This window comes from Aquarana catesbeiana, linkage group LG11, assembly GCF_042186555.1.
Source record: "Aquarana catesbeiana isolate 2022-GZ linkage group LG11, ASM4218655v1, whole genome shotgun sequence".
NCBI classification, from domain to species: Eukaryota; Metazoa; Chordata; class Amphibia; order Anura; family Ranidae; genus Aquarana; species Aquarana catesbeiana.
In genome coordinates this window covers 185,702,042-185,729,838 of record NC_133334.1, presented here as the reverse complement: position 1 = coordinate 185,729,838, position 27,797 = coordinate 185,702,042, and the positions used below count along the sequence as shown (strand labels likewise).

The 27,797-nt window shown below is 43.5% G+C and overlaps 1 protein-coding gene across 6 annotated transcripts in view; it reads left to right on the top strand.

Annotated features, from left to right (window-relative positions):
- NFATC3 (nuclear factor of activated T cells 3) overlaps positions 1-27,797 on the top strand; it is a 1,265,763-nt gene that overhangs the window by 108,192 nt on the left and 1,129,774 nt on the right. Inside the window, exon 2 of one of the 6 annotated variants that reach the window (XM_073605109.1) lies at positions 9,711-9,921. The exons of the other annotated variants lie outside the window; for them this stretch is intronic. Coding sequence (XP_073461210.1) covers positions 9,894-9,921 — 28 coding nt within the window. The 5' untranslated portion in view covers positions 9,711-9,893. The remainder of the gene's footprint in view (positions 1-9,710; positions 9,922-27,797) is intronic. 6 annotated transcript variants of the gene reach the window in all.

Below are 27,797 nucleotides of genomic sequence, written 5' to 3'. Positions count from 1 at the left end.
TCTCACCTCCCCCCATACCACATATTCATCTACCTTCTCTCTTGTCATCTCTCCCTTACCTCCCTCTTCTTATATACCCCAATCTCAGCCCCTCTCTCGGGTGGACTATCCCTGCTGGGGTCAGATCCCACACTATATTGCGGCCCTGTTTCGGCCAGGTGGTACTATGGGTCTCCTTAGGGTCACCTCCCTCAATGTAAGGGGATTGAACACGCCCGAAAAATGTTCCCAGTGGTGTCGACCAGCATTGATGTTATCTCTTTTTTTTTTTTTTTTTTTTTTCGGATCATGCCCCGATTCACCTGACCCTTCAAATGGGCCCTGTTACTCTGACTCCACCATCCTGGAGATTGAACCAGTCTCTGCTCCAATCGGAGATATGTGCTGAGCTCCTGGCCACCATGCGTGAATATTTTGCCATCAACAAAGCCTCAGTCACTAACCCCTTAGCGGTGTGGGAGGCTCACAAGACGGTGATTCGGGGTGCATTGATCAAAATAGGAGCCCGCCTTAAGAGGGAGAGAGCTCGCCGCACTGAGGAACTTTTCGTCCAGCTATGAAATCTAGAGTGCTCCCACAAGGCCAGCCACTTACAGGAAGCAGCTCAGTTCAGCTGTTCCAATGATTAACATGTGAAGGTATAAGTCCGTACGTTACCACATCCTGATACATTCAGATGTTCCATGACTTCTGCTGTATCAGTACTGGGCTAGTACTATATGTCGATTGCACTCTGGGTCAACCGGCTCCAAGAATTAGTGATTGATAAAGCAGAGTAATCCACAAAGTAATCCACAGCAGACACCATTTAGGTCAGGTGGCAGTATGAATCGCCTTCCGTTCCTAGTCCCTGTCAGAGCGGGGCATGCGATGAGTGGTGTCACATGACTGTGGTGACATCAACACTTTTCACTGAGAAGAGTAGCTTCGTCTGGACGGGAAGGGGCCAGCTGATGCCTGTCCCTTTTATAACAACAAATCCATCAATTTAATACCGCCCCTCCTAGAGAGAGTTAAAGGGACAATCAAGCGACCTTCTGTCTATTGTCATTTGTGCACGGAATAACTCGTTTTATGGGTGGTAATGTTTAGTAAAGGGGCAGATTAATATGCAAGTCTTCCCCTTACCTTCATATAAACGAATGTCATGTTAGTTTTTTGGGGTTTTAAAGAGGGGGGGGGAACTTGCCAAAATAATGGTAGTAGATCGAGGTACCTGAGGATATATAACTACATCCATGTATTTTCCTATATGTATATATACTTGTAAATATAACACACACAACCTAGATAGAATTTATTATGTAACAGTATCTGTCGGATACACAAATGGTGGAAGACAACCTAGTGTAGTGATGCATAGCCTGCTTGATGTTACTTCTGTACCTCAAGAGGAGAAGGGGGGTTGGGGGGTGGGAAAGGGAAAAAAAAGGACAGGATTTAAGGTGAGAAATATAGAGGATTAAAGATGAGTGGAAAATAGTATAACAAGAAGTACATTCTTCAGGTTTCTAGAAAAACCTGAAGGTTCAGCTCTGTATTGACCCCCAAAGGAGCAAGGGACTTGAACCTATATATCCACCACTTCTTCTGGAGTAGGATACAGTTGAAGTCCCCCCTCCTTGGTGGTAATATGAGCACGTAAATCCCCTTTACTGTTAGACCCTCAGTCTTCCCTTCATGACACAAGGCAAAATGTTTCACCAGGGGTTTCTCCGGGTCTGCTTCTGGATCTTTCTTTTTCTTTTCCCAGATTTTTGGCCCTGCGGGCCCACAATCTCAGATAGCCCGGGGCTATTGGACAATATTCCCCAGTGCTTTTCAAGCATTTTTCCCACTGAATCCCATTGAGTGCCATAGGCGGTTATTTAATCTCACCGGGCCTGGTTCTGTCTGGTTTTTTTTTACTTTCAGCACTTGGATCCAGGGAGAAGAGACCCTCTCCACTCTGGATTGTTGCTCTGCCTTTCGCCTTACAAATTTTCTTATGGGAGTATCCACGTTCACGGAATCTCCCATACAGTTCATTTCCCTCCATCCTCAGGTCTACTGTTTTAGTACAGTTCCTTTTAATCCTAAGGTATTGATCCACTGGAATACTAGTTTTAAGCCAGGGAGGATGATAGCTATAAGCCCTTTTAATAGTGTGTTGGCCACAGTTTCTTTGCGGAAGGTGCGTTCAAAGTTGTAAGGTATAAATTGCAATCATTGGTATTCAGCTGATCTACAAATTTATGCAGGTCAGCAATGTCACCTCTCCACACAACAAAACACATTGTCAATGTATCTTAAAGTGGAGTTCCACCCAAAAATGGAACTTCTGCATTAAGCACTCGTGACCCCCTGACATGCCACATTTGGCATGTCTTTTTGTTTATGGAGGGGGGAGTGGGTACCTGGTTTTGAAAGGTACCTAGTTCCCACAATTTCTGGCGCTGAGCGGAAGTTCACCCCCCCTCCCTGCAATCTTCTGGGACACGTCACAAGTCCCAGAGGAATGCCTGGCCATTCAAGACAGTGCAGCGCGTCTCGTGCATGCGTAGAGCGTGCCTGGCTGTGAAGCCGCAAGCTGTCACAGCCGGCTGCCCACACTTAAAATGCCGGCACTGTGGAGAGGGGGAGAGGAGTGAGGCTTCCGGTGGCCGCATCGCTGGACCGTGGGACAGGTGAGTGTCTGTTTATTAAGTCAGCAGCTATACTTTTTGTAGCTGCTGACTTTTAAATGGGTGGAACTCTGCTTTAACCACGTATGCACATGGTCCAGGTACATTAGCGACAAGAATACCTCCTCTTCCTCCCAAATGCAAACAGGCATACGCGGGCGCCCTATCTGCCTCATTGAGGTTCCTCTGATTTGCTGTTAATGGTGCGAGGGAAAATTGAAAAAAGTTGTTTGATAGGGTGAAGTACAGTAAGCTCCACCAGGAACTCATTTTGTGGGCCAAATTTGGGGTAACGCAAATCCAAAAAGCTCTCTAATGCTCTTATACCGCACTGTGCGATCAAGGTGTAGAGTGACTCCACATCTATACCTATCAGCCAGATGTTACCTACCCATAGGTCTGAGATCTTGGACAACACGTGATGTGTGTGTTGAACATAAGATTTTAGATCTGTGACCATCCCCTTGAATAGAGAGTCCAAATACACAAAAAAAAAAAAAAAATACAAATATTCATTTTTTAACTAAGGAGGGGAGGCATCTTTTAGATAGTATCTTGAGGTCCACTATTCTCCTAGTTGGGCAGCTTACCGCTGATGGATCCTCATTCTCCTCTAGTAGAGTTCAAGAGGAACTGCCGTCTGCTCACATAATTTGTAAAAAAAACATCTTTGAAATTCTGAAGCTTCCCTCCAACCACTTTGCATATTATTTTATATATGCTGTGATTCTGTACATGCCAAATATGCTGTAGAAACCTCCCTCCACTGAGGCTGCAACCATTTTAACTCTGTGGACAGCTGAAGCTGCTGCCTGTTCGCTTCCTGGATTTACACACACACACACACACACACACACACACACACACACACACACACACACACACACACACACACACACACACACACACACACACACACACACACACACACACACAGGCACACCTGCAGCTCTCATTGGCCCTCTTATAACTCACCCCCCTTCCTTCCTGGCAAACTCACAGGAGTGTGAAAGAGAGCTGTGCATGATGTCATAAGCCTATGCTTTTTATCAGACCAGAAACAGGAAGTGGGCTGTATAAGGTATTTACTGGCAGATAAAAGTTTTACTATCCAAAGTTAAAACACGGGCAGACTATTTAATACATGAAAAGTTGAAAAAAATGACTGAAGTTCCACTTTCAGGATGTCCTACAGCCTTCTGATCATCTGCGTCTAGAAGAGGTTCAACAAGATCTGGTGCATCTCTTCTTTCATACAGAGATCTAAAAAATACCTTCCTTAAAAACAAGGTGACATCTTTATATACAGTGAACTCATCCATCATCCATGTTGCTAACCGGTGAGAAGGACATTCGTTTTTGCAACAACTGAATATGCCTTGGTGCCAAGGGGAAAACAGTATTGTTAACAACCTTCATATCTGGTTTAGATACAAGCTTCGGGTCCTCTAAAGTCATCTCTTCTGACTCCTTGTGCGTGATCCCTTGTTCTCTGTTTTTGGAACTTTGTCCTTGTTCTTGGCATTTAGCTAAACCTTTGAGTTTAGTGATGGTTTTTTAGAGGTAGGGGGTGCTCTCCATGGTCTTCCGCTCCCTCCTTCTGTAAATAAGTCACTTTTGGAGACACTTTCCTTATCTATGTCACTTGGTAACCTTTCTTGTCTAGGCCTAGACTGGGATTGCTGACCCCTTCTAATAGACCTACTCCTCCCCCGCCTTATGGTCAGGTCAAAGACCTGATCTTTTTCAAAATCTGTTAAGTCCCTCCTAAATTTGGAGGGTTTGTTTTTAAGAGAAGTGTGTGTGTGTGTGTGTGTGTGTGTGTGTGTGTGTGTGTGTGTGTATAGATATAGATATAGATATAGAGAGAGAGAGAGAGAGATTTTAATTTGTAAACACCAGATCTCAGAAAGAGGCTTGGTGCTTAAGTGGTTAAATAGGTACCCAGGGTTGGAAGATCTGCTAAAGCAGACCAGTCTGTAGCCATTTTAGGCGGTCATCCACAGCCAGTGCTCAGTTGGCTGAAATTCAGTAGGAATTCTACCTGCCCATAACCGCCTGATTTGTGACGTGTCCACCAGGTGAAACTCAACTTTGGCAATGCAGCAGAGGTCAGTCAACGAGTACCTGTTTGAGTATGGCACAATGACAGGCTCAGGCAGGCTTGGCTTTTTCCCCATGCCAATGGCTGCTGATAAAGGATGCATGCACTGTATTGTCACCATTTGAGGAGGCCACAAAGTCACTGAGCCATGACAATGCATGCATCAGTGGCACAATCCCTGTTGTGTTCCTGCTGGAGCAGACTGCTTGGAATTGTGGACAGGGCACTCGAGGCAGAGCAGCGGGAATAAGAGGGGGACTTCCTTTCCTCTCAAGGGCCGCTTTATGCAGACACCATCCTTCCTATGCCACAGAACACACGAGGAGGATTCTGTCAGTTTTGGAGGCATTGAAGCAGAGGAAGATGTACTTGAAACCAGGGTATATTTGATTTAAATCAACTTGATTTAAATCATAATTTTTAAAGAGCAACTGTCAGCTCTGTCCTGCAGCGGCTCTTCCTTTGACCCGCTGTTGATTTACCGACAGTCATATTCACTTTAATGGGATGACTGGTAATGTGGCAGTGACACAACAAGGTCATGGACGTTGCGACAGCAGGTGAGTGGATGCCTGTTAACAGGCGCTGCCATGATGAATCTGAAATGACAGGTGCTCTTTAAATGTAAGGACTCATTCTTGCTGGTAGTTAGAATAAATCGGAAGCCTTAATTTTGTTTGCAATTATTGGACCAATAAGCGGTCAGGTTAGTAATACATGTGGATAAGAGATATTACTGCGCTAACCCAGTATATGAAAAGGAAAAGACAGCTGCTACATACAGTAAGAATGACATAAATTCAGTATAAAGGATTGGTGAAAATGTAGTGCTAAGAGATGAAAAGCAATAAACAATAACAATGTACCAAATATTATATGCAAATGGTGCAAACATATGATAAGAATCTCAAATATAATACATATGAGAAAGTACATACAGTATATAATGTGTGAAAACAAGTGGAAAGTCCCAAAGGTGGAAAGAGCCTAAGGTAAACTTATATAGAGTCCACCACAAAAAAAGTTGTTGCTCAGAAGTAGGGTACAGTGACCTTGGCAGGCATGTAAAGCACTAGGGATAATGTGTGCTCCACCCAAGATGAGGGGTATGTACTCTTACCGGAAGTGATGGACTTAAGTGTCAAGCGATGAGTCAATCGTAAAGAATAAAAAAATTACTGCGCTTCCCTACACCCCCAAGCTGCAGTTCTAATTCATAGGTACAAGAATCAGATATATAAAACAATTAACAGAACCGCGCTAGAAAACTAAAGTGAATAAAATTCCCATCAACCAGAATATCTCAAATATTGTGTTAAAATCAAAACAACATAATATATACTAAACCCAAATATCAACACAACATGATTGTGATTAATTAGATAGTTATAGAATATTGTGACTGTATTAAAAAAAACTTTAAAGCAAATAAATTATAAGAGGTGATAAAAAAGAATAAGTCCGTGACTGATAGTGACTTCAAATAAAAACAGTCCTTAATGTAGATAATTCCACCAGTAGTGATTGAAGCATCAAATGGACAAAAACATCTCGTGAGAAGGATCCACCACCTATAAAGATGTACGCTTACCAGAGGTAAGCTTAACCCCTTCCCGCCGACCGAACGCATATATGCGGCCTCGGCTTTCCGGGGTTATACCGGGATGATGCCCGCAGCTGCAGGCATCATCCCGGTACCGTTGTTTTCAGCGGGCGATCGGCTACCCGAGTATAACAACCGATGCGGCTAAAAGCCGCTCGGCTGTTATACCGGAGGAGCGGGAGGGGACATCCCCCCCCTCCCGCCGCCTCCCGCCGCTGTTACCGGGCCTCCCGTGCGATCGGGAGGCCCGGTGTCCGTTCCGCTGCCTTTGGCGGCTGGGGGCGGACTGGAACGAAGCTGCGAGCGGCTTCGTTCCAGCCTTCTTCTTGTAAATGCGGAAGCGACGTCATGACGTCACTTCCCGTTTACTCGGCTGCCAATGGCGCCGAATTTAAAAAAGTACACAGTATTCAGAATCGCCGTTTTCGGCGATCTGAATACTTTGAAGTGTAAAGGAGTGTAAAAGACCCCCCATCCCTCCATAAAGAGTACCTGTCACCACCTATTACTGTCACAAGGGATGTTTACATTGCTTGTGACAGCAATAAAAGTAAAAAAAAAAAAAAAAATTTTAAACACAATTTATAAAGTACAAAAATAAATAAAATAAATAAAAAAAAAAAAAATTTTTTTTTAAAGTGCCCCTGTCCCCGCGAGCTCGCGCAGCGAAGAAAACGCATACGGAAGTCGCGCCCGCATATGTAAACGGTGTTCAAACCACACATGTGAGGTATCGCCGCGATCGTCAGAGCGAGAGCAATAATTCTAGCCCTAGACCTCCTCTGTAGCTCAAACCTGGTAACCGTAAAAAATTTTTAAAGCGTCGCCTATGGAAATTCAAAGGTACCGTAGTTCGTCGCCATTCCACGAGTGCGTGCAATTATAAAGGGTGACATGTTTGGTATCTATTTACTCGGCGTAACATCATCTTTCACATTATACAAAAAAATTGGGGTAACTTTACTGTTTGGATTTTTTAAAATTCATGAAAGTGTCACTTTTCCAAAAATTTGCGTTTAAAACACCGCTGCACAAATACCGTGTGATAAAAAATATTGCAACAATCGTCATTTTATTCTCTAGATTCTCTGCTAAAAAATATATATATAATGTTTGGGGGTTCTAAGTAATTTTCTAGCAAAAAATACGGATTTTAACTTGTAAACACCAAATTTCAAAAATAGGCTTAGTCATGAAAGGGTTAAACCACTTCACATCCAGGCCATTTCTGACACTTCGCTCCTACATGTCAAAAATCATCATTTCTTTGCTATAAAATTAGAACCCCCAAACATTATATATGTTTTTTTAGCAGAGACCCTAGAGAATACAATGGCAGTCATTGCAACTTTTTATCTTGCACGGCATTTGCGCAGCAATTTTTCAAACGCGTTTTTTTTGAAAAAAAAACAGTTTCATGCTTTAAAAAAAAACAAAACAGCAAAGTTAGCCAAATTTTTTTGCATTGTGTGAAAGATGAAGTTACGCCGAGTAAATAGATACCTAACATGTCACGCTTCAAAATTGCACACGCTCGTGGAATGGCGCCAAACTTTGGTACTTAAAAATCCCCATAGGCGACGCTTTAACATTTTTTACTGGTTACATGTTTTGAGTTACAGAGGAGGTCTAGGGCCAAAATTATTGCTCTCGCTCTAACGTTCGCGGCGATACCTCACATGTGTGGTTTGAACACCGTTTTCATATGTGGGCGGGACTTACGTATGCTTCTACGTGCGAGCTCACGGGGACAGGGGCGCTTTAAAAAATTTTTTTTTTTTTTTTTTTTTATTGTTAATTTTACTTAATTTTTTTTTTTTTTTTTTTTTGATCACTTTTATTCCTATTACAAGGAATGTAAACATCCTTTGTAATAGGAATATGACACGATCAGTCCTCTTTACAGTGAGATATGGGGTCAATAAGACCCCACATCTCACCTCTAGGCTGGGAAGCCTAAAATCAAAAAAAAAAAAAATAAAACGATCGCCGCTTCACAGCTGAAGCGGCGCCGTCTTTTTGAATGCAGAGGCCGGGCGTGACGTCATAACATCGCGCCCGGCCTCCGAACGATCATAGAGACTCCGGCGACCATCTGGTCCGCCGGAAATCTCTATGGTGAACATCCGGCGCCGGCGGATCCGCTATCCGACTCACCGATCGCTGAGGTGAGTCGGTAGTAGCACTGGAGGGCCGGAGGGCGGCGGGAGGGGGGGACGTCCCCTCCCGCCGTCCGTAAGAACGATCAAGCGGCGGAACAGCCGCTATGATCGTTCTTATGGTGTACGGAATCGCTGGCTGAAAATGCCGGTATCTGAATGATGTCTGTAGCCTCAGACATCATTCAGATATAAGCTCCGAAAGTCGAGGACGTCATATGACGTCCTCCGGATGTCAAGCGGTTAATCAAAGCTTATATTCACAATCCAATCTGCGAGGACACCATCGGTCTCAGCATGGGGGGAGGATCACCCGGAACTCTCCGTCATAGAGGCCAAAATTCAACAGGGGGAACCCAGGGAAATGAAAGACACATCCTCCATAGTGTGAATCCGCATAAAACAATTTATTAGGCAAAAGTAAAAGTAGCACACTTACATAGATGTATCGAATAAACAGCATGTATTGTATAGCAGCTGGCCGGCCTGCATGCACCCGTTCGCAGTGAGAAAGAAACGATGACGTCCGCGTTTCTTTCTCACTGCGAACGGGTGCATGCAGGCCGGCCGGCTGCTATACAATACATGCTGTTTATTCGATACATCTATGTAAGTGTGCTACTTTTACTTTTGCTTAATAAATTGTTCTATGCGGATTCACACTATGGAGGATGTGTCTTTCATTTCCCTGGGTTCCCCCTGTTGAATTTTGGCCTCTATGACGGAGAGTTCCGGGTGATCCTCCCCCCATGCTGAGACCGATGGTGGTGTCCCCGCAGATTGGATTGTGAATATAAGCTTTGATTAAGCTTACCTCTGGTAAGCGTACATCTTTATAGGTGGTGGATCCTTCTCACGAGATGTTTTTGTCTATATGATGCTTCAATCACTACTGGTGGAATTATCTACATTAAGGACTGTTTTTATTTGAAGTCACTATCAGTCACGGACTTATTCTTTTTTTATCACCTCTTATAATTTATTTGCTTTAAAGTTTTTTTTAATAGTCACAATATTCTATAACTATATAATCTAATTAATCACAATCGTGTTGTGTTGATATTTGGGTTTAGTATATATTATGATGTTTTGATTTTAACACAATATTTGAGATATTCTGGTTGATGGGAATTTTATTCACTTTAGTTTTCTAGCGCGGTTCTGTTAATTGTTTTATATAGATGAGTCAATCGTGCGAGAATGGCCCGATCAGCGGACTTCCAGAAACTATCCAGGGAATCCAGCCAACGCCAAGAAAGGATCCAGGGAATTGTGCAGGTGAACGTGAAGCTGGAACTCAGATGTTAAGAAACCAGATTGGAAAGCCAAAAACTCTCATCTGAGGGGATATAGAAAGAGAAAAAATGCCTCCATGTGGTGTAGGTCAAAAAGGTGGGTTTTATTGAAAAAAAACAACATTCATCCATTAAAGTAAAACTGATCACAGAATAAAAGCAATGTAGGGAGCTGAAAGCCAAGACTGACACGTTTAGTCCCAATGGACTTCAACTGGGGCATGATGCCCTGATGAAGAAATTTTTGTTTTTTAAAACAATTTTGGGGATATTTATTATAGCAAAAAGTAAATTATATTTTTTTTTTTTTCAAAATTGACACTTTTTTTGTTTATAGTGAAAAAAATAAAAACCACAGAGGATCAAATGCCACCAAAAAAAGCTATTTGTGGGGAATAAAAGGACGTCAATTTTGTTTGGGTCTACGTCACACGGCAGCGCAATTGTCAGTTAAAGCGGCGCAGTGCCGTATCGCAAAAAATGGCCTGGTCATTAGGGGGGCAGATCTTCCGGTCTGTAAGTGGTTAACTGCTTGCCAACCGGCTCACGCCGATGTACATCGGCAGAAGGGCACGTACAGGCAGATTAACGTACCTGTACGTTGCCCTTTAAGAAGCGGTATGCAGGCGCACGCCGCGGCGACCTCCGTGAGTGTGATTATGGGTCCCGTGGACTCTATGTCCGCGGGGATACCCGCGATCGTCTCACGGAGAGGAATTATGGGGAAATGCTGATGTAAACAAGCATTTCCTCGTTCTGCCTAGTGACAGAACACTGATCACCGCTCCCTGTAATCGGGAGCAGCGATCAGTGTTGTGTCACACATAGCCACGCCCCCCCACAGTTAGAATCACTCCCTAGGACACATTTAATCCCTTCACTGCCCCCTAGTGGTTAACCCCTTCACTGCCAGTGTCATTTACACAGGAATCCATGCATTTGTATAGCACTGATTGCTGTATAAATGACAATGGTCCCAAAAATGTCCGATGTGTCTGCCATAATGTCGCAGTCCCGATAAAAATCGCAGATCGCCGCCATTACTAGTAAAGAAAAATAAATAAAAATGCCATAAAACTATCCCCTATTTTGTAGATGCTATAATTGTTGCGCAAACCAATCAACGCTTATTGCGATTTTTTTTTTTTACCAAAAATATGTAGAAGAATTCGTTTCGGCCTAAAAATGTTTTTTTTATATATTTTTTGGGGGAGTTCTATTACAGCAAAAAGTACAAAATGTATTTTTTTCAAAATTGTCACTATTATTTTGGTTATAGCGCAAAAAATATAAACCGCAGAGGTGATCAAATACCACCAAAAGAAAGCTCTATTTGTGGGGAAAAAGGACATCAGTTTTGTTTGGGAGCCACGTCGCACAACCGTGCAATTGTCAGTTAAAGCAACACAGTGCCGAATCGCAAAAAGTGCTTTGGACTTTGGCCAGCCAAATGGTCTGGGGCTTAAGTGGTTAAAGTGGTTGTAAACTCAAATGGTTAAAACATTAAGCTGTGCAGTGTGGTTTGTTTGTTTTTGTTTTTTTGTTTTTTTTTTGTTTTTTTTTTCCTTTGTGCTCATTTGTAGTCATCTCCCATCTCTTCTCTATCGCGATCTAAGAGAGCCAAGGGGGAGGGGCCAATATTCCCCCTCAGTCAGTGAATGAAGGCTAGGGGAGGGGATCATGAGATCCGGTTCTTAATAAACACTACGGAGCTAATGGGGAGGGGGGGTGCAGACACACAGACGCATAGGAGAGAAGCTATATGATGGAGGCACGTATCCTGACTATGATCTTATGGCTCAGCAGCCGTGATAAACATGGTCTGCTCGCAGGGGGCAAGTCGGGGCCAGGCAGAATCAGCCAGATACTGTAGGAGATACAAAGGGGTAATTGACTAGGCTAACAATCACTTTAAATCACTTCACCTTTACCAAATAATTGCTTATGCGGATAAGGGGAGTCTAAATAAAAACAATACTCCCAGGATGTTAGGACGTTGCTAAGTGAAGCTTCTGCTCACCACCTCCATCACAGGAGTAATGCCACGTACACACTAGCGGACTTTTCGACCGGACTGGTCCGACGGACAATCTGACCGTGTGTGGGCTTCATCGGACCTTCAGCTGACTTTTTCTGTCGAAAATCTGACGGACTTTAGATTTGGCACATGTTTCAAATCTTTCCGACGGACTCGAGTCCGGTCGAAAAATCCGCTCGTCTGTATGCTAGTCCAACGGACGAAAACCGACGCTAGGGCAGCTATTGGCTACTGGCTATGAACTTCCTTATTTTAGTCTGGTCGTATGGCATCACGTATGAATCCGTCGGACTTTGGTGTGATCGTGTGTAGGCAAGTCCGTTCGTTCGAAAGTCCATCGGAAAGACCGTCGGACCTTTGATGCCGAAAAGTCCGCCCATGTGTACGCGGCATAACTCAAATGCTGAGCTCAGAGATCATCCGGGAGGGAGAGAGAGTAGTACAAGTAAAAAAGGCGCAATACAAAATACCTCATATAACATTGCCTATGTACACAGGGGCAGGATCCATACAGACATATATATATATATATATATATATATATATATATATATATATATATATATATATATATATAGCATATATATGAGTGGAACAAAGAGTCATTCAAGGCAGCCGCCAAAAAGAACCAAAAGCCAGGTCCAATGTACTAGAAGAAAACAAGGAAAAGGGGCGCCACTGAGTATGTATCAAAATAAATTTATTATTAAAAACAATAACCACTCACATGTAGGACTGAAGTGTAGATTTCAGATACATCTCATGCACGAGAAGGAGCGGAGGACTACAGGTGGCAGCAAGTCCAGATGCACTGACATCACATCCAATGGGCTGAAGATGAGCTGCAGTAAGCCAATATTGTAGTCCAATAGCACACCAAGTACAAGAAAGCAGAAGAGCCATCAAAGGTGGTGGGCGAGGAAGGTGGGGGCGTCCGAGCTGGTTATCACGTGTAACGGTGTTCCCCAGGGCCTCGTCCGGCATCCGTGATGAAAATAGAGCACGGCCGTGTGATCGGAGCCAGAACGAGGCTTGGATCACAGAAAACACAGTGGCGCCAAGCTGTGACGTCACTCCTGTGCGACGCGTTTCCGAGATAGCTCGCTATCGATGGAGATAGCGGCACTCCTTTGTCAAGCATAAGGGAGTGATATTGGACTGTGGCATTATATAGTCAATCAGGGGGTGGGGCCAGGAAGCAGACTATTAGACACATATAGGTAAAAAATCAGATGGAGTGGAACACTATAAGGACATGAAATAAAGTAAAAGAACCACAACGCACTGACTTAATCTAAATGCATGATTCTATGAAGCAATAAATTATAAATAAAGTTATTCATGATAATAAAAGGAGAGGAAGGATATTAATACATGTGCAATTGGATCAGAACCCAAAAAAAGCATTAACCCTAGAAATGAATATATATAAATATCAAATGGACGATGTTGGATGAGAAGGCTCATATGACGCATACAGATATTTTTGATGGAATTTTTTTTTTTATTATGGATATTGAACTAAAACGTCCATAACTAGGGAGTAGGTTGATGTGAGTAGTAGTTTAAATGGAGAATAAAAATGAATATAAACATAAGTTTGGATAAAAAAGGAAATATAGCATATTATAGGGGACAGGATATAGATTAATTAAATCTGAACTCAAGAGGTACTTTAACCAATGAATGTCAAATTGACGATGTTGGATGAGAAGACTCGTGTGAAATATACATATATTTTTAATATGATGTTAATGTTGAACTAAAGCATCCATAACTTGGGAATAGGTTGATATTAGTAGTAGTTTAATGATAGTAAAACTACACATAATAATGGAAAATAGAAATAAAAGTTGGAATGGAAAATAGCATATTATAAAGGACAAAATATAAATATATGATCCAAAAATAAATGTATATGTATGAACACACGCACATCTATATAAAAATAATGTAAAAATGTCTGATCTGTGAAAAGCTTATAAAACGGTAGAAATTTCTATACTCTCGTTAAGGCCTCCAGGCGAGAGAACATCGAGAGTATAGATCCAAAAAGTCTCCCTGGCACAAAGTTTTTTTTTTTTGAAGCGTTCTGCTGCAGTAAAACATTTGGGAATTTGTTCAATAACCCACACACGGAGGCCCGTGGTGGATTTTTTGTGAAATTCAGCATAGTGTCGCGGGACACTGTGCATGTCCTTCCCGCCCTCTATAAGTCGGCGATGTTGTCCGAATCGCTGTCTCAGAGGGCAGATCGTTCGGCCCACATAGATGAGACCGCAGGGGCAGGTAAGGGCATACACCACAAAATCAGAGGAGCAATTATAAAATTGGTCCAACTGATAAGTTTTGCCCTTACAATTAAACGATTTTTGTCCATGTGTGATATAAGGAAAAGTTTTACACAGTGCCTTTTTGCATTGAAACATGCCAACTAAAGGTATAAGGGTGGTGGAATGGTCTGTGGAATGACTAGATAAGGTAGTTTACTAGGAGCGATTTTTATTTTTTAGATTTGGAGCTTTGCGATATGTGACTCTGGGTTTGGTAGGGAGAATGGTATTCAAAAGAGGATCCTGTAATAGGATATCCCAGTGTTTACTCATTATTTTTTCCATCTTCCTATATTGAAAATGGAAGGTGGTGATGAATCGCGTGGAGTGGTCAATCTCACTCTTTTTAGTTCTCGCAGGTTTACCTTTAGAATAGAAAGTGCATGCTTCATCCACCAGATCATTAGGATATAGTTTATCTGCAAATTTCTTTTTCAAAGAAATGCTAGATACAGCATAATCAGTATCGCGGGTGCAGTTCTGTCTAAGGCGACAGAACTGTCCTTTCGGTATATTTTTAATCCACTTGGGATAGTGGCAACTATGAAAATGCAGATAAGAATTGCCAGCCGTTGGTTTGGTATAATTTCGGGCAATGATATTTCCATCTGTATGACTATTCTAAATCTAGAAAAGTCAAATTAATGGAGTCAAAAGCATGAGTAAAAGCCAGTCCATATGGATTACAATTACAGTGTTCTACGAATGAAGTAATCAGGTCAACAGGGCCATCCCAAATCACGATAATATCGTCAATGTATCGCCCAAAAAAGTTAGCTCCCATGGCGGTTCCCTGTAGCTGTAGGAAGAAATCGCCATTAAAATCAAAATAATTGTGGCGCAAACAAAAGTCAGTGGCCTCCAAAATGAATGTAGCCTGCCTAGGATTTAGCATTGGATCCTGAGCAAGAAAAAATTCCAGTGCTTGTAAGCCAAATTGGTGTGGGATTGAAGTATATAGGGACGTGACATCCAGAGAGAGCCACGTATAAGTAGATTCCCACCTATAAGGTGCCAAAAGCTCCAAAAGATGCGGGCCATCTCTAATAAAAGATGGTAGTTGCTGGACTATGGGCTGTAGATACAAATCAATGTATTGGCTGAGACCGGTGGTTACACTGTCCATAGCAGCCGCAATAGGCCTGCCAGGAGGTGATGTTAAATTTTTATGGACCTTTGGCAAATGGTAAAAATAAGGTACCTGATAAAAGTTTGAGAAAAAATGAAGCTTCCATTTTGGTAATAACTCCACTAATAAGGGCAGATTGAACCACACGACTGGCTTCAAGGGCAAATTCGTTGGTGGGATCTTTAGGCAATTTAATATACGTGGTCTTATCAGAAAGTAGTCTATATGCCTCTGCGATATAGTTGTCCCTATTTTTGAACGACTATACCCCCTCCTTTATCAGCCGATTTGATGACAATATCGGCGGCATGAATCAAAGCATCTAGTGATCTTGTTTCTGCGACAGTGAGGTTGTGAATATGAGCAGGGATAGTGGAGGAGGACTGACAGAGTTTCACAAAGTCAGCATAGACCACGCTGTAGAAACTCTCGAGATAAGGTCCTTTGGACTGAGCAGGGTAAAAGACAGATTTTGGTTTTAAAGATGAATGTGCTATGGGAGGAGAAGTAGCCAAATGCTGTGTGAGCAGCATAAGCATATTGTCTTCCTCTGTATGAGACTCCAACATATCTATGATGTCGCCATCATACTCAGACATCTGGGGAAGAATTAAGTTGGACACTGGAAGAATGATCTGCATTATCTACGGTGGGTTTATGGGATTTGGCTTGAAAATATCTCTTAAGGGTAAGGTTGCGAATGTACCTATTGAGATCTTTAAACAAAAGAAAAGGATTAGGTTTATTGATGGGGGCAAAATTAAGTCCTCTACTAAGCAGACTGATGTCTGCAGTAGAGCGTGTTCGAGAGGATAAATTAAAAATCTTTATAGTTTCCGGAACTTCAGTTGGTAGACTTCTGGACTTGTTTAGTCCCCCTCTGCAACCTCTCCGGTGAACTTTCTTTTTCCCGGGTTTGTCCGAGGGGGGCTGTGAACTAAAAAAGGACAGTCAGCAGATGGGGGGGGGGGGGGGCATGCACAGTGTCCCGCGACACTATGCTGAATTTCACAAAAAATCCACCACGGGCCTCCGTGTGTGGGTTATTGAACAAATTCCCAAATGTTTTACTGCAGCAGAACGCTTCAAAAAACTTTGTACCAGGGAGACTTTTTGGATCTATACTCTCGATGTTCTCTCGCCTGGAGGCCTTAACGAGAGTATAGAAATTTCTACCGTTTTATAAGCTTTTCACAGATCAGACATTTTTACATTATTTTTATATAGATGAGCGTGTGTTCATACATATACATTTATTTTTGGATCATATATTTATATTTTGTCCTTTTATAATATGCTATTTTCCATTCCAACTCGTGTTTATTTCTATTTTCCATTATTATGTGTAGTTTTACTATCATTAAACTACTACTAATATCAACCTATTCCCAAGTTATGGACGCTTTAGTTCAACATTAACATCATATTAAAAATATATGTATATTTACACGAGTCTTCTCATCCAACATCGTCAATTTGACATTCATTGGTTAAAGTACCTCTTGAGTTCAGATTTAATTAATCTATATCCTGTCCCCTATAATATGCTATATTTCCTTTTTTATCCAAACTTATGTTTATATTCATTTTTATTCTCCATTTAAACTACTACTCACATCAACCTACTCCCTAGTTATGGACGTTTTAGTTCAATATCCATAATAAAAATAAAAAAAAATTCCATCAAAAATATCTGTATACTTTATATGAGCCTTCTCATCCAACATCGTCCATTTAATATTTATATATATATTCATTTCTAGAGTTAATGCTTTTTTTGGGTTCTGATCCAATTGCACATGTATTAATATCCTTCCTCTCCTTTTATTATCATGAATAACTTTATTTATAATTTATTGCTTCATAGAATCATGCATTTAGATTAAGTCAGTGCGTTGTGGTTCTTTTACTTTATTTCCTGTCCTTATAGTGTTCCACTCCATCTGATTTTCTACCTATATGTGTCTAATAGTCTTCTTCCTGGCCCCACCCCCTGTTTGACTATATAATGCCACAGTCCAATATCACTCCCTTATGCTTGACAAAGGAGTGCCGCTATCTCCTCCATCGATAGCGAGCTATCTCGGAAACGCGTCGCACAGGAGTGACGTCACAGCTTGGCGCCACTGTGTTTTGCGATCCAAGCCTCGTTCTTTCTCCGATCACACGGCCGTGCACTATTTTCATCACGGATGCCGGACGAGGCCCTGGGGAACACCGCTACACATGTGATAACCAGCTCGGACGCCCCCACCTTCCTCGTCCACTACTTTTGATGGCTCTTCTGCTTTCTTGTACTTGGTGTGCTATTGGACTACAATATTGGCTTACTGCAGCTCATCTTCAGCCCATTGGATGTGATGTCAGTGCATCTGGACTTGCTGCCACCTGTAGTCCTCCGCTCCTTATCGTGCATGAGATGTATCTGAAATCTACACTTCAGTCCTACATGTGAGTGGTTATTGTTTTTAATAATAAATTTATTTTGATACATAGGGAGGGAGAGAGCATGTGGGGGGGGGGGGGGGTTGACTCAGATAAAAAGCTCACTCCTTTATTATATTTTACCTCTTTTTATATATTTGAATGTCTATAGAGTATTTTAGTACAGCAGGTACTGGATACTTCATATCCAGATAAATAGACAATGGTAGACCAAAGATCTTTAGACAGAAAGTGATCCCCTATATAACCCCTCCCAAGAAGATGCAAGGATCCTGTGAGGTTTTGCCTGTAATGCGACTGCCGGGCGCTGGGCCCTGTGTAGTGGAATCCTGGACACCACAGAGCTAAGGCATTCCTGCAGGGTGCTGTACAGGTCCAAGGGAGTGGACCCTAAAACATGAAGAGTACCCAGTCCTTGAAGGTCCTCAAGTGACAGGAACCCGCCGTGATGGGTGAAGATTGGGCTCTTAGTCTCTAAGGTGCCTTGCGCCTGGACGGGTAAGTGAAATCCCCCCTTTATTTCTTTAACCACTTGCTGACCTGCTCACGCCGATATACGGCAGCTAAGTGGTTCGTTTCCACGAATCGCCGAATGGGTACATCTGTAACTTTTTTAAGGAAGATGGCAGGTGCACGCCCACTGTACGGCGGGAACCCGATGCGTGTGGCTGGCGGGTGTGATCGGCGCCGGCCACACGCGATCACGTCCACGAGAGCAGGAACCTGGATTTGTGTGTTTAAACGCACAAATCCCTGTTCTGTCAGGAGAGAAGAGATGTATTCGTTTGTTCCTAGTAAGTAGGAAGAACGATATGTCTCCTCCCCCAGCCAGTCCTATCCCCTCAGTTAGAACACACCTAGGGAACACACATTTAACCCCTTGATTGCCCCCTAGTGTTAACCCCTTCCCTGCCAGTGACATTTACACAAAATCCACTGCATTTTTATAGCAGTGATCGCTGTATAAATGTCAATGGTCCCAAAAATGTGTCAAAAGTGTACGATCTGTCTGCTGCAATATTTTTTTAAATTGCAGTAAAAAATAAATATAAATAATAAAAATGTTTTTACGCAAACCAATCAATATATGCTTATTGTGATTTACTTAATTTTTTTTATTTTTATTTTTTTACCAAAAATATGTAGAATATATATATATATTGCCCTAAACTGAGGAAGAATTTTATTTTTAAAAACTGCAGAGATGATCAAATGCCACCAAAAGAAAGCTCTATTTGTGGGAAAAAAGGACGTCAATTTTGTTTGGGTACAGCGTCTCAATTGTCAGTTAAAGCGACGTAGCGCCGTATTGCAGAAAAATGGCCTGGTCATTAAGCAGCCAAATCTTCCAGTCTGTAAGTGGTTAAACAAGAACTTAACTTGTCCAGTGTATAACACATAGGGCTTGAAAGACCCTGTTGACAAGAAACTGGAGTCATTATTAAAGGCTTCCTTTTCTTTGGCCAGTTCAGCTATTCAGCCAGCTGTTGCAGCAGTTGGAGTCTGCCAGTCCTTAACCATCTCAGTACAGTGCATTTTCACTCCCTTCCTTGCCCAAGCCATTTTTCAGCGTTCAGCGCTGTCACACTTTGAATGACAATTGCACAGTCATGCAATACTGTACCCAGATGAAAATATCATTTTTTTTTCCCCACAAATAGAGCTTTCTTTTGGTGGTATTTGATCACCTCTGCGGTTTTTATTTTTTGCGCTATAAACAAGAGTGACAAGTTTGAAAAAAACAATATTTTTAACTTTTTGCTATAATATCCATTTTTTTTTTAAAACAAATCTTTTCCTCAGTTTAGGCCCATATGTTTTCTTCTACATATTTATGGTAAAAAAAAATCGCCATAAGCGTATATTGATTGGTTTGCGCAAAAGTTATAGCGTCTACAAAATAGAGGATAGATTTATAGCATTTTTTATTTTTTTTTACTAGTAATGACGGCGATCTGCGATTTTTATCATGACTGTGATAATACGGCGGACGTATCGGACACTTTTGACACATTTTTGGGACCATTCACATTTATACAGCGATTTGTGCTATAAAAACGCATTGATTACTGTAAAAATGTGACTGTCAGGGAAGGGGTTAACACTAGGGGGTGATCGAGGTGTTAATTATGTTCCTAGGGAGTGATTCTAACTGTAGGGGGAGGGGATTCACAAGGGGAGGAGACCGATCGGTGTTCCTCTATACTGGGAACACACCATCGGTCTCCTCTCCTCTGACAGGACCGTGGATCTGTGTGTTTACACAGATCCACGGTCCTGCTGTGTTACCGGGCAATCGAGGGTGCCAGGCGGACATCACGGCTGCCGGGCACGCACATCGAGTCCCCAGTGACATGGCCGCCGGCGGTGCGCGCCCCCGGTGGGCCAAGAAGGCAAGGGCGTCATGACACCCTCCCAGAATGAGAGCCTGGCCGTCATGACAGCCGGCGGGTGGCAAGCGGTGAAAGGATCAGGTCAGATGGCCTGATAGGCCTAACCAGGAATATGATCTTGCTGAAAATAGGGCAGATATTCCTCGAGCGCTGTGTTTTGCTGTAGCTGCCTTTTTAAAGGATTCTATACAGCAGGTTTCTCGTTTTTGCTCTCCTGTCTGTATACATGCGCAGACTTGTGTGGCTTAGGAATTAGTCAGCCAAACTTCCCTGTAAGAAGTTATTGGCAGGGTTCCCATTCCATGGGGAACGTTTGATGATCTGGATAAATATATCCAAAAGATTTCCGGAGGAAAGCGTTCTTTGCTTCTTGTAAAGAGAAGGACCAGGCGTCCTTCATTTTTAAAACCTTGGGGACTTCCTCAGGTATTTCAGCGACAAGGCAGTTCTGTCGCCAAAAGGAAAAAACCCTGGGTCCAGAACTCTTCTAAACCCGGCACCAAGCCCCTCTTTTGAGGGGGTGCCCCCACTCCATATTGGGTGGGGGGAAGGCTGCTCCAATTTGTAGACATTTGGATAACAGTGATGCAGGACGAGTGGGTCACCTTAACAGTGTACCGCGGTTACAAACTGGTATTACGGAGGTTTCCTCCTCAGGTTTTTAAGATCCAACGTTCCTGCGGATCCTCCAAAAAAATGTGGTGTTTCAAGCACTAGAGCGGTTAGTGCAACAGGCAGTGATCATACAGGTTTCAGTGTCCGAAAGAGGCAAAGGGTTTTTTCTTTTAACCTGTTCACAGTTCTAAAGCCAAATGTCTAAAGGGGACATAAGGCCAATCTTGGACCTAAGATCTCTGAACCAACATCTGTTAATCCATTCCTTCAGGAGGAGTCAGACCACTCGGTAGTAGCCTCGCTCCAGATGGGAGACTAATTAGCCTCCATCGATATCAAGGACGGGTATTTACATGTACCTATCGTTCAGCCTCATCAGAGGTTCTTGCGATTTGCAGTAGAGGAACATCCTTTCCAGTTTGTGGCACTGCACTCGGGCTTGCCAACACACCTCAGGTGTTTACAAAGATCCTAGCACCTGTACTGGGTCTTTTAAGGGCCCAGGGGATCTTGGTGCTCCGATAGTTGGATGACCTCCTGCTCAGAGATCACTCACTACAGGCCCTGGAACACAGTGTAGCCTGCACAGTGCGTTATTTAGAAAACCTGGGCTGGGTCATAAATACCGAAAAGTCAGCCTTGAGACCAGCTCAGTCTCAAGTATCTAGGTCTGATTCTGGATACAGTCCAGGCAAAGGTATTTCCGCCACCCGTAAATATCTGTGCCATGAAGGATCAGGTGCGTCAGGTAAGGGGCACCAGGCAACCCTCCATTCGGCTCTGTATGAGTCTTCTGGGAAGAATGGTGCCCTCCTTCGAGACAGTGCCTAGGCTCAATTCCATTCCAGGCCTATACAACAAGACATCTTTCCGGCTTGGAACAGAAGAGCACAAGCCCTGGATAAACCCCATGTCCTTCTCTCCCCGGGCACGTTTAAGCCTAAGTTTGTGGTTGCAAGATTGGAACCTGCAAAAGGGAAGATCCTTCCTCCTGGTGTCTTGGAGAGTACTGACCACAGACTCCAGTCTCTTGATCTGGGGAGCGAATCTAGAGGGGCTGGCAAATCAGGGGAGATGGTCAAGGGCAGAGCAGAGCCTGCCCATCATAATTCTGGAGTTATGGGTGGTACGTCTGGCCCTATTTTTCTGGACGGTGGAGCTTCAGAACTGCCCCATCAGGGTTCAGTCCAACAATGCCACTACAGTGGCCCATATCAACCACCAGGGTGGTACAAGGAGCCGTTCAACTCAGTATGAGGTGAACCACATATTAGAACCAGCACATGTCCCTCTGCCCAGGTTATCGGTGGTCCATATCCTGAGAGTAGAGAACTGGAAGACAGATTATGTCAGCCACCAGCAGATCTGCTCAGGGGAATGCTCCCTACACCCAAACGTGTTTGGGAAATCTGCCAGCGTTGGTAATGGCCAGCGGTCGATCTATTGGCATCCAGGTTCAGCAACAAGCTACAGCAGTTTTTGTCCCGAAGAAGGGATCCCCTGGCAATCGGAACAGATGCTCTAGTAGTTCCATGGAACCACTTCTCCCTGGTTTATGCTTTCCCCCCGATCCCTTTCCTTCCACATTTGTTGCGCAGGATTCCAGTCATCCAGAGGGGGTTCCAGTCATCCTGGTGGCACCAGTCTGGCCCAGAGGGCCCTGGTTCCCAGAGATCGTGAGATTGGCAATAGATGGGCCATGGACGCTTCTGCACCGCCCCGATCTACTGTCTCAAGTTCCTGTATTCCAACCCAATTTACAGTCTCTAAATGACATCTTGGGACCTGTGGTGTCTACCCTAGTCAATGCCAGAAAAAATGGTCGCTAGCAAGATCTATTAAAAGGGCTGGAAGACTTAGATTGCTTGGTATGAAGCCAGAAAATGGCATCCTCGGAAACATATGATTAGGAGAATTCTCTTTTTTTTTTTTTTTTTTTCCTACTGTCGGCTGTGGAAATCAGATTGGCTTTGAGTACGGTCAGATTTTGGCCCTGTCAGTATTCTTCCAAAGGCCTTTAGCCTCTCATTCGCTGGTCTGAACCCTTATGCAGGGGGTAACTCGTTTGCTTCCCCCTATTAGGTCACCTATGTGTCCTTGGGACTTAACCCTGGTACTGTCTGTGTTACAGAAATAAACATTTGAGCATATCAAGCAAATTCCATTAGTCTTGCTGTCACGCAAGCTAGACTTCCTGATGGCCATCACCTCGGCTAGAAGGGTGTCGGAGTTGGCGGCCCTTTCGTGCAGGAAACCATACTTGATTCTTCACCACGACAGGGTCGTGTTACGACCTGTTCCATCCTTCTTGCCTAAGATGGTGTCGGCCTTTCATTTGAATCAGGACATTGTTTTGCCTTCTTTTTTTTTTCTCTCGGCCTCGTTTGGCGGAAGAGAAACGACTTGCACTCTTTGGATGTAGTGCGAGCAGTCAGTTTTTATCTAGATCTGCGGCAATCCAAGGATCAGCCTCCTATCATTTTTTTTTTTTTTTTTTTTTTACCTTAATGACCTAAGGGGCAGGCAGCTTCCAAAGCTTCCATTGCCAATTGGGTCTGCCAGTTGGTCATTCAGGCCTATGGTCTAAATTGTAGGGCTCCTCCCTTTCGGGTGAGAGCTCATTATACCAGGGGTGTAGGAACCTCCTGGGCTTTTTGCCATCAGGTATCTGTGGCTCAGATTTGTAAGGCTGCTACCTGGTCTTCGGTGCATACATTCACAAAATTTTATCAAGTGGATGTTCGAGCACCCAAGATTTTGGCTTTCAGTTGCAGTGTACTGTGGGCTGCCGTATAGGTCTCATGGCTATTGTTTTTGGCAGGGTGTTTTCCTCTCCTCAAGGCTATTGCTCTGGGATGTCCCAGTAAGTAAGGAATAATAGCCTCGCTCTGTGTCCCGTGATGTATGATAAAGAAAATTTTATATTTTTCATCATAATTACCTGTGAAATTCTTTTCTTTGCGTACATCACAGGACACAGAGGTCCCTCCCCTCTTTTTGAGTATTAAGTACTTGCTACAAAACTGAAGTACTGTATGGGAGGGTTATATAGGGGATCACTTTCTGTCTAAAGACATTTGGTCTATCAGTGTCAATTCACCTGGAGATCAAGCATAACCCAGTAAGGAATAATAGCCTCACTCTGTGTCCTGTGATGTACTCAAAGAAAAGGATTTTACAGGTAAGTATGACTAAAAAAATCTTATTTTTTTGGGCCATTTATTTGAAGGGGTACAAATACCCGACAGTTCCTCACTTCCTGGGAAACTGTTCTGTTGGCCTGTGACATACCAGGGTAATCTTCAAGTAGGGACACTAGTTCTGGTGACTCTGTCGACACTGCAGAATTCCCTCACTTTGGAGGGATTTCCTTTTTTGGAAATGAAGGAAATCTTTCCAATGGCACACAGATGACACATTTATATATCATTGTATTCACACTTTGATTGTATCTATTACTGCATTTGCACTTTGAATTTCTATGCACCTTTTGAATACATGCACTTTATATATGTTATGAGATTTTCTTTGATCATCTAGAGATTGCACCTTAATATTTGATTGATTTATGGGTGTAATACATATAGTCTGCTTCACTTATTTGTTCATAATATTTTACTATTGTTGATGACACTTTAGGAGTCCAGCAGCTATATACATATTTTTTGCACATTTAATTATATTTATTCAACACTTTTGAGTAGCGCACAAGTAACCCCCCCCTTTTCTATATTGTACAAATGTTTATATTTTCAGAATTTTTGTTGCATTTCTGGTAGGATGTCCTAATGTGTACTATAGTTAAAAATCCTGTGGGTAATCCTTGAAGTAGCTGTAGAATGACAGCACCTTTGGACACGTGATAAAGTTGTAAATTTTATCTCCTAATCTGTATACTGTATAAAGTGTACCTGCGGTCAGGCTATGGACATTTAAATATTTGTTTTTTCTAAATATTTAGGGTTTTCTCACAACAGGAAGAAGTGTGCTTTAACGCAAACATCTTTGTATGCTGAAGCACTTTGCGATAGAAAGCCCATTCAAAGTAATAGGGCTGTAATGCACCTTAAAGCGGGGTTCCACCCAAATTTTGAACAATATCTGTATATATTCTCTTCCTTGCCTAGATGGTGACATGCCGTTTAAAAAAATTTAAATCGCCGTAATTACCTTTTTATTTTTCTATTCTTCTTTGCACTTCCTGGTTCTCCTCCCGTGGGAGTAGGTGTGTTTCTAGCCTCTCCCAGACTCCTGGGAGCTAGTTTCAGGCTTCCCAGGATGCCACTGAGCATGTGCGGGAACGAGCGGTGAATGCTGGGAGCACAGCATTCACCAAATCCAGGAAATAAATGGTTGTGGGCTTCAAATGCCCACAATGAAGATGGAAACTGCCTGCAGTGAATAATATAAGTTATTCTTTCCGACAAAATCTGACACAGGCGGACATATTACACACAATATGTGAGTATGTAATGCTGAGAAGAAAAGTTTGTGAATTAACTCAAAAAAAAAAAACCGACAGATAGGCGGACCACCGCTTTAATGTAGGAAAAGTTAGATCCTGCTGCATTTTTGCAATGCACCACAAAACACATTATGTTCTGTGTTGAACCCTAGCTGTGTTCTTGGGGTACAGTGAGGTGCTAGTCAGTGACAACTAATGTGCAGATTGCCGTAACCCGCACATTTAACTGCATGGTAGTTTGAATGTACTTTTAATAAACTTAAAAACAAATCTTCACTAACCACTTGTAGCTGTGTAAACAGTGGAGCAATTTATCCTCTTAAGTTCACAAGTGATGGATTTTAATACTTGCTGGGAGTGCCAAAGGATAAAAACACTGATGTCCCTGAGCATTGGTGTTAGTGTAAATTGCTTGCTTGAGCCATCTACATTAGATACCCTAATTTAGGAACAAGTGTATGCACCCTTTAACCATTTTGCTGCCGTCATACTTGGGGGGGGGGGGCAGCAGCAGGTTGATTCAAAGGATAATTTTACTTTTTGAAAAAATGCGCATTTATTTTTTGCTGCAGGAGCCTGTAAAGCATTGCGCCAGCGATCAGCAGTTCGCTGGTGACATTCAGGTCTCCTGCAGATCTGTCCATGTATCTGCTTCCTTGTATGAGGAAGCTGATACGTTCTGAGACAGAGACTCTGAACTTTCACTGCGCCATGGTAGTTAATTGAAAACTGGAAGCTAGGGATGAACCAATACCATTTTCTCACTCGTTCATTGACAGACACAGCCTTCATAACTAGATAGGGTTATATGGCCTCCACAGGAGTAGGACTAGGCAGAAACAAAAAAACAAAACACTTGGCCACTCCCATGGGCCGTCCCCAGCCAGTATATAACCCCCTTCCTGCTCTAGGTATTCATTTTTTTTCTGCCTAGTCAGGAGTAAGGACTTAGTTCCCTGCTAGGACCGCAAGTCCTAGGAATTGTTGTTTATTTTCTTTTTCCTGTATTTTTTTTTCCTGTGAGATCTACAATCAACTGCTGGACTGGGCAACGGACTAGATACTTAGATCCAGGGGTCACCCCAGTCTAGCCAGCGAGCACGTGCAGACCACAGGTACGCGCTAGTTTGGCCACGACATAGCCCCACTGGACAGGGGCTGGCCATATGAGTTAAATGTCTCACGAGGTCGCATACAACCGGGTCTCAGCCCGTGTTGCAGCGTTCCTCATGGCCGACAGCCCCCCCACTTAGGTGGCGAGGTGGATCTGTCCGGGAGCGTTACCTGCGCAGTTCAGTGGAGAGGTAAGTAAGGGGTCCCCTCCCCTTCCCCAGAGTGGTGTGGGATGCGGGTACTCCCTGGGGTGGTCGGTCCCTCTGGGGTTCTCCTCAGGTAAAATTTAGGCCACGGCTTGCGGCCTACCAGCAGAGTGTCCATCCAGGGCTCAGGGTCGGCCCGCCCCCCCGCGGTTTGTGCCCCCTGTGAGGGGCCTCAGTTGACACACTATGTGGAACACGAACCCCCTTCGTCCCCCCTCACTTTTTGGTGTGGCGCTTAGGCAGATAGTCTAGTATAGGGCACTCCTGCCCTCCCCTACCTCTCCTGTTAAACTATCCTATCTGACTCTGCCGCATGGAGGTGGCCACCCTGCGGGCTGGTGGCCACGCTCCCTATCCTGTCAGGGAGTTGGGTTGACGGCGGAAGGGCTCAAAGGGACTCTGGTTGTCGCACATACAGTGGAGCAAAAAAGTATTTAGTCGGCCACCAATTGTGCAAGTTCTCCCACTTAAAAAGATGAGAGCTCTGTAATTGTCATCATAGATATACCTCAACTATGAGAGACACAACTCGTCGTGTTTGGAGGAGAGAGAATGCTGAGTTGCAACCAAAGAACACCATACCTACTATGAAGCATGGGGTGTGGCAACATCATGCTTTGGGGCTGTTTCTCTGCAAAGGGAACAGGATGACTGATCCTGTACATGAAAGAATGAATCGTGAGATTTTGAGTGCAAACCTCCTCCCATCAGCAAGGGCATTGAAGATGAAACATGGCTGGGTCTTTCAGCATGACAATGATCCCAAACACACCGCCCGGGCAACGAAGGAGTGGCTTCGTAAGAAGCATTTCAAGGTCCTGGAGTGGCCTAGCCAGTCTCCAGATCTCAACCCCATAGAACAGGCATGTCCAAAGTCCGGCCCGCGGGCCAATCGCGGCCCGCGGTCCGGTTTCGGACGGCCCGCCTGGTAATTTTGACATATATATCTTTTGTGGCCCCCAACGAATCCCCGAGCGCCGGGGGCCATAAAAGATAGATATGCTGGCTGCCTTGGAGGGGGCGGGACAAGCGCCGTACAGGATACAGGAGAATTTCCTGTTTACACGGCGTCCTGTGTAAAAGGAAGTCCCGTCTCCTGCGCTGCCATTGGACAATTGTTTTGTCCATCATAGGAGGCGGGACTTTCAATTAAAGAGGCCGCCGTGTAAACAGGAATTTCTCCTGTATATCTGTTGGCGCTCGTCCCGCCCCCTCCCTGTCTCCTCCAAGGCTGCA